Source organism: Vigna umbellata, chromosome 4 (genome assembly GCF_029865625.1).
Source record: "Vigna umbellata cultivar VRB3 chromosome 4, Vumbellata_1.0, whole genome shotgun sequence".
In the NCBI taxonomy this organism is placed as follows: domain Eukaryota; kingdom Viridiplantae; phylum Streptophyta; class Magnoliopsida; order Fabales; family Fabaceae; genus Vigna; species Vigna umbellata.
Window position 1 is genome coordinate 41333668 of NC_142168.1, and position 12054 is coordinate 41345721.

At 35.6% G+C, this 12054-nt stretch overlaps 2 protein-coding genes across 2 annotated transcripts; one reads left to right on the forward strand and one right to left on the reverse strand.

The window, feature by feature from the left end:
- Positions 1-228: 228 nt before the first annotated feature.
- On the reverse strand, positions 229-3364 carry HIT3 (HIS triad family protein 3). The gene is made up of 5 exons (XM_047306604.2): positions 3129-3364; positions 2567-2624; positions 2053-2142; positions 680-797; positions 229-563 (listed from the first exon to the last, which is right to left on the reverse strand). The coding sequence occupies exons 1-5, from the start codon at positions 3260-3262 to the stop codon at positions 496-498; spliced, it is 468 nt and encodes a 155-aa protein (XP_047162560.1). The 5' UTR covers positions 3263-3364; the 3' UTR covers positions 229-495.
- A 3891-nt stretch (positions 3365-7255) lies between these two features.
- Positions 7256-8352, forward strand: LOC148200226 (receptor-like cytoplasmic kinase 176). Its single transcript, XM_088112869.1, has 4 exons — positions 7256-7343; positions 7462-7604; positions 7694-7817; positions 7913-8352. Exons 1-4 carry the CDS (start codon positions 7256-7258, stop codon positions 8350-8352), a joined length of 795 nt encoding a protein of 264 aa, XP_087968995.1.
- Positions 8353-12054: the final 3702 nt, after the last annotated feature.

Below are 12054 nucleotides of genomic sequence, written 5' to 3' on the forward strand. Positions count from 1 at the left end.
TGTAAAGTTTTTAAAAATATTAATGATGAAATCAGTCCATTTACATAACAAATTATTCAAAGACTCATAAGTCAAAATCTCAATCTTTTAGAGATGAAATTATATATTTACTCATTATATTCTTAGTTTTGTTCTTAACTTCACAACTCTAGTTGGCTTGTGGTGCTTCCACCATCCTTTATACTGTCTTGTGAACTTTCCCTTTGTCAGTTTGGTAGAACTATGATCTCTATCAACTAAAATATTACTACAACATTGATTGATGCCACTAACGTTGAAGTGGCAAGTCACACCAACAATAACAATTTAGAAAACAACTTTGGAAACTAACCTGCATTCACCACAAGAGTTTAAACGCATGAAACACTGGCAACCTTAATCACTTGTCACTTCAAGTACACCACATGTTGCAATTTATTAGTTGTCTTAAAACCATTACCGAAAGACAGCACAACCACATTATTACTATTCTCATCTCTAATCCTTTCTAAAACTTTAGCCTGGAGGCCAGTTCATCTGTCTCCCTCCAAGGAGGTGCACATGAATGTGGTAAACTGATTGGCCTGTCAAGAGTAAAAGCACAACTCAATATACCATAGAAGAATCACTTTTAGAATAAAAAGCTCAATGAAAGATGATTTATCAAAGCTCAGGATTTGGCCTGGAGAACAAAACTTACATCCCTTTGGCCCGTCGTTGATCACAACCCTGAAGCCGTCATCCAGACCTTCCTGCTTTGCAACCAGCTTGGCTGTGTAAAGAAGACGGCCAAGAATATCGAAGTGCCTTTCCTCTGCCTGCAGAAAATTCAACAAGAACATGAACAAGCATAATTGATACCAAAGTTTCGGTCACTGAGTTTGATTACTCAGAAAGAAGAAAAAACGTTGAAGCCCCTCTAAGTGTTGGTGAGAAAGAGAACTATGAATGTAGCATTGCAAATGTGTAGTATATAGTTCTTTTTCTTTTGCTCTTGTCAAGAGATATATGTACAAGAGTGTAATGAATTTTAACAACAGTACATGATTTAAAAAATATCTCAACTTTGCAGGAAGTGGAGACACTACAAAAGTGGTAAATTGGTTCAAGAAAATTAGTGTGTTAACTGACGAGTTATACCTGAATGTGATCTGTGATAAATTATTCAAAGAGACTTCATCATCTCCGGTTCCATGGATGTAAATAAATCAAAACTGTTTGCACAATTTCTTCTACCCCCCTCCCCCCCGTCCCCCCAAAAAAAAAAGAACTTCTTTCCATGACTCCAATCTACTATCTTCCAACCATGCTTCTAGGTTTCCCTCTAACCATATTTAATCAAACTATCTTCTAATCTAAGTTTCTTCCATCAATTGTTTCAGGTAACCAAACCAGTTTAGCTAACCTTCATGCACAGTATTTGCAAACATAAGCCATCGCTTAGAAAAAGTGACAATACAAAAATGACCAAACAAATAGGATTAGGTAGCATGCAAATTGTCATATTCTCATCATAAAATATTAATTCAAACAGGATTAATTTACGACAATTTGGTAGGAGCTAACCACCATGAACCTGTTTCAGAGCAAAGCAACTAAAAGTAGAAACACACTAAACTTTATCTAGCTATAGAAGCGGCATCAGCCACACACAGATTTAGTATCAGCATCATCATTCTGAAAGAATGATTACAAAAGTAGCCATAACTACAATTAGTTGTTAGCTAAGTTTTGATACAACCATAGTTCCACATCGAAAGGTTCAAATCAAGTACATGTAGCTGCCAACACTAACACTTTATAGTTGAAAACTGTATCTTTGTTACCACAGGGTAATGCAAGCTTAGCGTTCTGAAGGAATATATAATTCATCACTTGCTTTCAAATACTAGTAAATAACGGGCTAAGTTACATTATTACTTTCTAAAGTGAATATAAAGAGGAAGATAGTTTATGTTCTTTCTTAAATGTGTAAATATAGCAAGCATAACCATACGTGGGTGCAATTGATTTTCCAGGAGTTTGAGACACCAAAATAAAGCTATGTACAGAGAAAGTGCCACTAATAAGTACCTTGGATAGACCACTTAACCCATCTTTCACTTTAGGAATGATAAGAATATGAGTAGGAGCTTGAGGAGTTATGTCCCTGAAGGCAAGCACCTGTCAAAATGGGGGAAAATAATAGGACCATTAATAGTTATTGTAAACCTTCACTGATACCTAACTGAGAGAGGCTAAAATATAGATTAGAAAAATGAAATATATTTGAAATGTCATAAAAGATGAAATTAGAAAAAATCTGGAAGTCTATTTTCGCAAGTACTACTTAATGTGGTAGTCCTAACATAATCAAAATGTCCAACAACCACTTTTCTGTGTTCAAGAACAATATATCTAGGCACTAAACGGGAAAGAAATTGAAAATGAAAAAGTAAAAAAAAAAAAAACAGTGAAGCTTAAATGTTCAACATAGATGTACATTGTACTGTTTTCACCATGAACTGAATGTTTAAGATTTTCTTCTCGTACGCTCACCAAGAAACAATTAGCATAGAACAAAACACATCAGGCATCATTACATTACCTTATCATCCTCGTAAACCACAGTAGAAGGAATCTCCTTATTGATGATCTTGTCAAATCTGCGCACCAAATAATACAAAATTAATGATAGGTATTCATAAAATTCTCAAGAAACTGAGATGACTTGTCAGATCCTTTTCCAACTTCCAGCACTAATAGGTAGAACCCTCTGGCTCTTGCAAATAAATATAGGTGACTGCATAAATCCACCATAGCCATATAAAAACACGGAACAAATTTCATCAAAAGCAAACCAGCAAAACTAAGGAAACAATTCAAATGGAAATGGGCTATCCCATCAATCAAGCATACATCTTCACGTCAAAGCAGCACCAATAAGGACATACCTAATACCTTTCTTCCCAAAACAAATTGTTGAGAACATAAAAACGCAACCCTTTTAGGGTTTTTGCAAACTCAAAACATCAAACAGATAGATGGGAAGGAATTACGTGAAACAAAGAGATACCCACGAAAGATTGAGAATTGAAATACTTTTGAGGACAAAAACCAAGTAAGGAGAGAAGGTGTGGAGTAGAAAAGATGTAAACTTTAAACCATACATGGTTGGAGCATCAGCATCAGAGGGAGTGGCAGCAAGAGCAGCTTCCTTCTCGGAAGCCATGGGGCTGGAACTAGTGAAATGAGAGGACAAGACACTGATTCTGTCCCTTTTATTGTTATCTTTGCCACTCATGCATGGAACAATGGTGGGGAAACCCCAAATCCAATGAGTTTTGGGCTGAATCCAAAAAGGGTTCTTTTTTGGTGCCGAAGAGAAAATCCAAACAGGTATAATTCTTAGTACTTTGTATGAAAGGCTTTAATGTTATGTCCCTTTGTTTGTGGTCTTTATGACATGGTTGTAATTTGTGTTTGACTTTAGTTTTGGAAAAATAAATTACATAATTAATTAAGTTTATCATTATACTAGAAGCAGTAACGAGGATTATTGTAACATCCTAAAAATACAGTAATAAACCATACATTAGAAATAATTACAATTAGTATATCAGTTCAGTCTTATACTCATCAAGCGTACAATATTGACCAAACGGCCTTACATAGAACTATAAACTTAACTGCATAAGATAAACAAGACTAGACCGAACGGTTTATAAAAGGATTACCGAACGGTCATTCCTACCAAAAGAAAAAGGTGACCGAACGACACCTTATATTAACTAAACTATACTACTAACCGAACGTACTACGGTTCGACCTTAACTTCCACGTCGACGAGGTTCTCTTCCTCCAAATTTCCTTCTTCCAGCGCCTCTTCCAGTAGCGCGTCTTCATCTGCTCACATCCACACGGATGATCATTGCAAAGACAAGACGGACGTACAAGGACAAGACAACACAAAGAAGACACAAGGTAAGCTTATGTAATTTAATTCAAGTAATAACATACATTTTCATATGGAAGCACATTCAAACACATTCAAATAACCAATTCAAATCAAACCCTGATACTAGACCGACTGTCCGGACTGTATGAATTCTGTGTAGCTACGACGTTCGTGCACCCGGGTGATGTAGTAAATGGAATTCTCATCAGCTGCCACCCGAGGTTAGTCTGTTCCATCCAAAGTACCCCTAAGGACTAGGACCTCCTATCGTTCCCACACATGACCTACTCCCCTCTACGTGAGGACGAGTACTCACGGAACATCAGGATGAATCGCCAGCTAAGCTTTGTCCACATTCATACTTTACGATATCAATATTCATCCAAGAATCGTTCCTCCCTGGAACGCTCGTCCAACTTCACATCATTTCATTCATAATCATTTTCAATTCCATCCTTCATTATCACTTTTCTCAAATTCATCTTTGTTCAAAGGTTTATAAAGACTCCAGAAACCGAACGTTCAATCCTCACCCAGAACGAGGACGAACACTTGAGACGAGACAGATAGGTCTCTAGCCCCAGAATAGAATAAGACCAAGAGAATTACTTTTAGATTCAAGAATAATCCTGGGTAAAATATATATATAATATGTAACGAACGTTATTTACATTGTGAATCAGTTAAATGAACTGACTCTCGTGAGTTCAGACCCACACTCAAAGAATAGAGTAAGTACGAAGGCTCTAGGCCGGATCAAATGAACATAGACACATCAGAACGTTAAATAACCATAGTTTAGAATCAATCATATACAGGAACCTAATGCCCGTCAATGACCGAACACGATAAAAGGATTTACTGAATTTGGACGAACGTTGTTTCATCAAGTTTGATAAATTAAAAACGATTACGAGCGCTCGGTATAAGACCGAGCGACACTCATTACGAGAGCTTGGGTTAAGACCCATTACTGATTTAAACTCATAATAGAAATATTAATAGTAATAAATATAATACGAGATGATGAAGATAGGGTTTAAGAATGACTAAGTATCCAACTATATGTTTACAAGATTCTCAATTCCTCACATAACACTCAGGGGCATCTACGCTTGGCCGAACGCTCAAACATAGCATTATTACAAGAGGGCGTTCGTCCTCAACTAGAATTCTTTCCAAATGAAAGAATCTCATTTCAACTATGTTCAACAGGAAAACCGAACGGTCAATGATCGTTCACGCTAGAGGTAAGGCAAACCACAATCCTATATCTTGAACGATCGTTGGATGGACTGAATTAATATGTTGTATGATGGTTGAGATGTTTGAACTATATGAAGTATGAAAAATTGATTATGTTATGAATATGTAAAATGATGAAGTTATAAATTAAGAAATGAAATTGATTGTATGAATTCTGAATATAAATTTCCCTATGATAATGTGCGTTCGTCATTGAACGGTCCTTGACCGTTCGGTGTTTCTAGCAGTCTGATTTGAAATTTGATTCTTTCATTTGGAAAGAATCTTAGTTGAGGACGAGCGTCTTCTTGTGATAATACTGTGCTTGAGCGTTCGGCCAAGCGTAGTTGCATCTAAATATTCGGAGGAAAACATAAATCTTGTATATGTATGTATGTACTTGTATATGGTAATTATTCTTAAACACAATTCCTATAAAACTCTTATTTACCAATCGTGTATGTTAAAACATTAGTAGTGCTCGGCCTCATATCAGATTCTCATAATGAGTGGTGCTCGGTCTTATACTAAGCCTGGTACTCGTTTATAATTAACCAATCTCGATGAAACAGCGTTCGTCCAAAATTAGTAGAATCCCCTTTACCGTGTTCGGTCATTGACCGGCATTAGGCTTCTGTATATGAACATTTCTACGAATGGTTCTTTAAAGTCTTTGCACATCTATATTAGTTGTATCCAACCTAGAGTCCCCGTACCTGATGTGTTTTTCGAATGATAGCTGGAGTTCACGAGAGTCAGTTCATTTAACTGATTCATGTTGTAAGTCACGGTCGTCTCATTTGGTAAAATTGTACTCGGTTTATTCCTAAATAAAAGGGTAATCTCTCAGTCTTATTCCATTCCAGAACGAGCGACTTCTCAGTCTCGTTCTTAGTGTTCGTTCTCATTCTGAGTGAGGATTGAACGTTCGGTTTTTGTCGTTAGTCGAATCGATGTTAAAGATGAAATGAAAATGATGTATAATAAGAGATGGAAAGTATATGAGATGGATACAATTATGTGGAATATGAACGAGCGTTCCAGGGAGGAACGACTCATGTATGAATACTGGATTTGGTAAAGTATGACTGTGGGCATGCTAAGCTGGCCGTTCATCCTGATGTTCCGTGAGTACCCATCTTCACGTAGAGGAGGGTAGGTCATGTGTGGGAACGGTAGGAGGTCCTAGTCCTTAGGGGTACTTTGGACAGATAGGGCTAACCTCGGGTGGCAGCTGTTGAGTGTATCCCAGTTACTTCATCACCCGGGTGCACGAACGTCTGTAGCTACACAGATTTCATACAGTCCGGGCAGTCAGTCTAGTGATAGGCTTTGTATGTTACGTACGTTGAAGTTTTATCTTGGGTGTTGGATTGGTTGAAATGTATGTGTATGTATGAATTAAATTACATAAGCTTACCCTGTGTTTTCCTTGTGTTGTCTCGTCTTGTGCGTTCGTCTTGTCGTTGCAATGATCATCCGTGTGGATGTGAGCAAAAGAAGATGCGCTGCTGGAAGAGGCGCTGGAAGAAGAGAACTTGGTCGAAGTGGAAGTGAAGGCCGAACCGTTGGATGTTCGGTTAGTAGATAGTAGTTTAGTATGAGGTGATCGTTCGGTCACCTCCTCTCTTTTCTTGTTATCTGACAGTTCGGTATTAGGCTTTTGTAAACCGTTCAGTCAAGTTTTCTCTTATCTTGTATAGTTTAGCTGAAAAGCTTATGTAAGGCCGTTCGGCCGTAACCGTGCATTTTCATAGAGTAAAGACTGATCTAAATTATTAAGGTTTAATACCTCTTTTGGTCCCTCGAAAGGGGGCAAAAGTTCAATGTGGTCCTACCTTTTTTTAGAAGTTCAATGTGGTCCCAACTTTTGTAAAAAGTGTGCAATCAAGTCCTTTTTGGAAACGGCGTTGAGTTTTTAACGGAGCAGCTGACAGGGTGGATTGAAGTTAGCTACGTGGCTGTGTGTGGGTAATACGTGGCTGTGAGAGGGTCATACGTGGCTGTGAGAGGGTAAATGTGATAATATTACTGAGGTTAAGAAATCAGAAGTTAGGGTTTGAGTTGCAGAGAAATTGGTAATTTGAGATACGAATGGCTTCTTCTGAAGGGTGTTCGTCGTGTTCGAGCAGTTGGGGCAAAGGATCTTCTGGGTGGTCCCATGGTTGTGGTGTGAGAGGAGGTGGCCAAGGGTAGCTTGGATAATCACTTGTGTAAGAGTAAGTTTCTTTTTGAGTTGCTTTTCTTGTAAGCACCTTAAGCTCCTGAAAATCTCATATCTACCAATGTTTGTGGATCAGGGGCCTCTTACATTGAACCGCTCTCTTGGAACATCCGTATAAAGATTGCTCTTGATGCTGCCAAAGGGCTTGCATTTCTTCACAGTGATGAAGTAGATGTAATATTCAGGGACTTCAAAACTTCTAACATCTTACTTGATTCTGTAAGTGAAATCAAATTGATCATACAAGAGTAAGATATAGGTTTATTAGTTAGCTCTGGCATTCTAAAATTGGCTTTTGTGAATGACAGAATTATAATGCAAAACTGTCTGATTTTGGGTTGGCAAAAAATGGACCAGAAGGTGACAAGAGTCATGTTTCTACAAGGGTGATGGGCACCTTTGGCTACGCTGCTCCTGAGTATATTGCAACAGGTAAATATGGGTGAAAAATTTTCTGCATAAAGCTTTTTAGGAAAAGATTATCTTTTATATTATTAACCTTTTATCCAATTGTGCATGTTGTGAAGGTCACTTAACGAAAAGGAGTGACATATACAGTTTTGGAGTTGTGCTTCTGGAACTTATGTCGGGAAAACGTGCACTGGACAGCAACAGGCCGAATGGAGAGCATAATCTAGTTGAATGGGCGAAACCACTTCTGATAAACAAACACAAGATCTCCCAAGTCATGGATGCACGTATAGAAGGCCAATACTCTAAGAGAGAAGCAAAGAGAATAGCTCACCTTGCAATTCAATGCACGTGGCTGTGTGTGGTCCCTAACCTGATTTGCGGTTTCCAATTTGAGCTTCAGATTTCCGGTATCCAATTCGCGCTTCAGATTTCAACACACTTCCTCCACGATGATAAATCCAAAATTACCAATTTCTCTGCAACTCAAACCTTAACATCTGATTTCTTAACCTCAGTAATATTCTCACATTTACCCTCTCACAGCCACGTATGACCCTCTCACAGCCACGTATTACCCACACACAACCACGTAGCTAACTTCAGTCCACCCTGTCAGCTGCTCCGTTAAAAACTCAACGCCGTTTCCAAAAAGGACTTGATTGCACACTTTTTACAAAAGTTGGGACCACATTGAACTTCTAAAAAAAGGTAGGACCACATTGAACTTTTGCCCCCTTTCGAGGGACCAAAAGAGGTATTAAACCAATTATTAATTAATGTGATTATTCTATTATATAGTTTTATACTGTATTTTTGGGATGTTACAATTGTAATAATAAAAAGTTAGTAAATCTGAACTTAAAGTATTCATTGTCAGAAAAACTTAATATTATTTTTAAAAATAATATATGTACAAAAAAATTACAATTTTTTTAAATAATTTAATAGACAAACCTGTTTCGTAAACATACTATTAAATTTTAAATTTATCTTAATTGATCCTTAAATATACAAATAAATAAATATTAGATTAAAAATATCACTAGCGTAATATTTACTTTACTATCTTATTTTATAGTCCATTATTTAAAACCATTGTAAAGTTAAAGAATTTTTCATTTTTGTAATAATATTAATATGATCTAATTTAAATTTAAATAGTGTTTTTTTGGTGTGGATTTACTGTTTAGATAAAATATAAGGTATATTGTTTGTTTGGAATGATTCACAGCCAAGTGTGAGCACGGAATAATAGGTCAGATCCTCGTTCTATTCCGGACATTTGTGGGTGGAATATGTTGTTTTACAAAACTAACCTTGCTTAAGTGTGTCAATTTTGTTGCTTTTAGTGAAAGTTATTTATCTTTCATTTGCTTTTTATGTGAATATAACTTAGCTATGGAGAGCTCGGCTACACAGACAACTCGTTGTGGAGACAACTTGATTATAGAAATAACTCAGTTGTGGAGATTATTTGGATGTGGAGTATGGAGATAATTAACCTTAGAGATAGTTAAATTGTGCAGATAACTAAACTTTGGAGAAAGCTTAATTCTGGAGATAGTTCGGTTATGGAGATAGCTCGACTATGGAGATTATTTGACTATGAAGATAGCTTTGATGTGGAGATAGCTTGACTTTGGAGATAACTCGATTATGGAGATAACTCAAGTGTCTAGACAACTCGAGTGTGGAGATAACTCGGTTGTGGAGATAGTTTGATGTCATACCCTACTCGTCATGTCACATCCTACTCGTCATGTCGTGGTGTTTCCTTGAAGTTGTGGAAATAGTTGGGTGTCATACACTGCTCAAAGCCAAGTAAGTTCCAAAATGAGTGTGGGAAGTTTGTTGTGAATATTCATATTCATGGTGAAGAATCCTGTAGGGATTATGGTTCATGGACGCAACTCGAATGGGATGCATACACATGCTTGGAACTCGATCTGTTAGCACTAGAAACCAGATCTATCAAGACTTGAGACCGGATATGTGAACACTTGGAACCGATTCTAAAGAAGAGTGGAATATGTTCAATTTTATTTGGAACATCGGTGTCGGAATCAGTTCTGTTTTATTTATTTTAATTAATACTTTTTTTAAAATTTCATTCATTAAAAAAATTCTAAAATAATATTAACTCATTCAAATATTATTTTATATTACTTTTAACATCAAGGGTAATTTGGTATATTATTTTTTAAAATTTATATTTTTTATTATGTCACATCAATCAAATCTTTCACAAATTTTCACAAATTTTACTCACAAATTCACTTCATCATCACCTCTAAATCTCTTAAAAAAAAAATACAAACTTTGCCTTCAAATTCATCCAAACTCATCCTCTCCTTCACTTTTAAATCATTTCTCCCAAAAAAACACAACTTTAATGTTATTTGATTAATGTAGAACTATGCTTTATATGTGTTTCCTTAAAGTTGTGGAAATAGCTAGGTGTCATACACTACTCAGGCCCAAGTGAATTTGAAAATGAGTATGAGAAGTGTGTTGTGCATATTCATATTCATTGTGAAAAATCCTTCAAGGGTTATGGTTCATGGACGTAACTCGAATGGGATGCATACATATGCTTGGAACTGCATCTATCAGCATTGGGAACTATATCTATCAAGACTTGGGATTGAATCTGTGAACACTTGGAACCGATTCTGAAGAAGAATGGAATATGTTTAGTCTTGTTTGGAACTGATTCATGGGTGTTAGAATCAATTCTGTTTTATTTATTTTAATCAATACTTTTTTTTAATTTTATTCATTAAAAAAATTCTAAAATAATAGTAACTCATATAAATATTATTTTATATTACTTTTAACATCAAGGACAATTTGGTAATCTTATTTTTTTAATTTATTTTTTTTGTTATGTCATATCAATCAAATCTCTCACAAATTTTCACAAGCTTTACTCACAAATCCACTCTTCCATCGCTCCCAAATCTCTTAAAAAAACAATACAAACTTACCTTCAAATTCATCCAAACCAATCATTTTCATCTATTTTAAATCATTTCTCGGAAAAGAACACAACCTTAGTGTTATTTGATTAATGTAGAATTATGCTTTATATGTGTTTCCTCAAAGTTGTGGAAATAGCTTGGTGTCACACACTGCTCAAGCCTAGATGAGTTCGAAAATGAGTGAAACAAGTGTGTTGTGCATATTCATATTCATGATGAAGAATCCTGCAGGGGTTATGGTTCAAGGACACAACTCGAATGGGCTGCATACAAATGCTTGGAACTGGATTTGTAAGCACTGGGAACCAGATCTATCAAGACTTGGGACCGGATCTGTGAACAATTGGAACGATTCATTGGTGTTGGAATCGGTTCTATTTTATTGATTTTAGTTAATACTTTTTTTAAAATCTTACTCATTAAAAAAATTCTAAAATAATAATAACATATATAAATATTAATTTATATTACTTTTAACATCTATGGCAATTTGGTAATCTTATTTTTCTAATTTATAATTTTTTTATTATGTCACATCAATCAACTCTCTCACAAATTTTACATACAAATCCACTCTACTATCACCTTTAAATCTCTTAAGAAAATAACACAAACTTTACCTTCAAATTCATCCAAATTCATCCTCTCCATCTCTTTTAAATTTTTTCTCCCAAAAGAACACAACCTTAATGTTATTTGATTAACGTAGAATTATGCTTTATATGTGTTTCCTTAAAATTATGGAAATAACTGGGTGTCATACACTACTCAAGCTAAGGTGAGTTCGAAAATGAGTGTGGCAAGTGTGTTGTGCATATTCATATTCATGGTGAAGAATCCTACAGGGGTTATGGTTCATGGACGCAACTCGAGTGGGATGCATACACACTTGAAATTGGATCTGTCAACACTAGGAACCACATCTATCAAGAATTGGGATCACTTGGAACCGATTCTAAAGAAGAATGAAATATGTTCAATTTTGTTTGGAACTGATTCATGGGTGTTGGAATCAGTTATGTTTTATTTATTTTAATTAATACTTTTTTTAAAAAAATTTCATTAAAAAAAATAATAATAACTCATCTAAATATTATTTTATATTACCTTCAACATCAAGGACAATTTGGTAATTTTAATTTTTTTAATTTATAATTTTTTATTATGTCACATCAATCAAATCTCTCACAAATTTTCACAAACTTTACTCATAGATCCACTCCACCATCACCTCCAAATTTCTTAAAAAATCAACACAAACTTTATCTTCAAAT

Excerpts from the sequence above, each read along its gene's own strand:
- LOC148200226 (XM_088112869.1), top strand. The coding sequence starts at position 7,256 with ATGGCTTCTTCTGAAGGGTGTTCGTCGTGTTCGAGCAGTTGGGGCAAA. Across the intron at positions 7,344-7,461 it reads TGGTTGTGGTGTGAGAGGAG|GGGCCTCTTACATTGAACCG; the intron begins GTGGCCAAGGGT and ends TTTGTGGATCAG. Across the intron at positions 7,605-7,693 it reads CTAACATCTTACTTGATTCT|AATTATAATGCAAAACTGTC; the intron begins GTAAGTGAAATC and ends TGTGAATGACAG.
- HIT3 (XM_047306604.2), bottom strand. The coding sequence starts at position 3,262 with ATGAGTGGCAAAGATAACAATAAAAGGGACAGAATCAGTGTCTTGTCC. Across the intron at positions 798-2,052 it reads GGTTAAGTGGTCTATCCAAG|GCAGAGGAAAGGCACTTCGA; the intron begins GTACTTATTAGT and ends AATTTTCTGCAG. Across the intron at positions 564-679 it reads CAACGACGGGCCAAAGGGAT|GCCAATCAGTTTACCACATT; the intron begins GTAAGTTTTGTT and ends TACTCTTGACAG.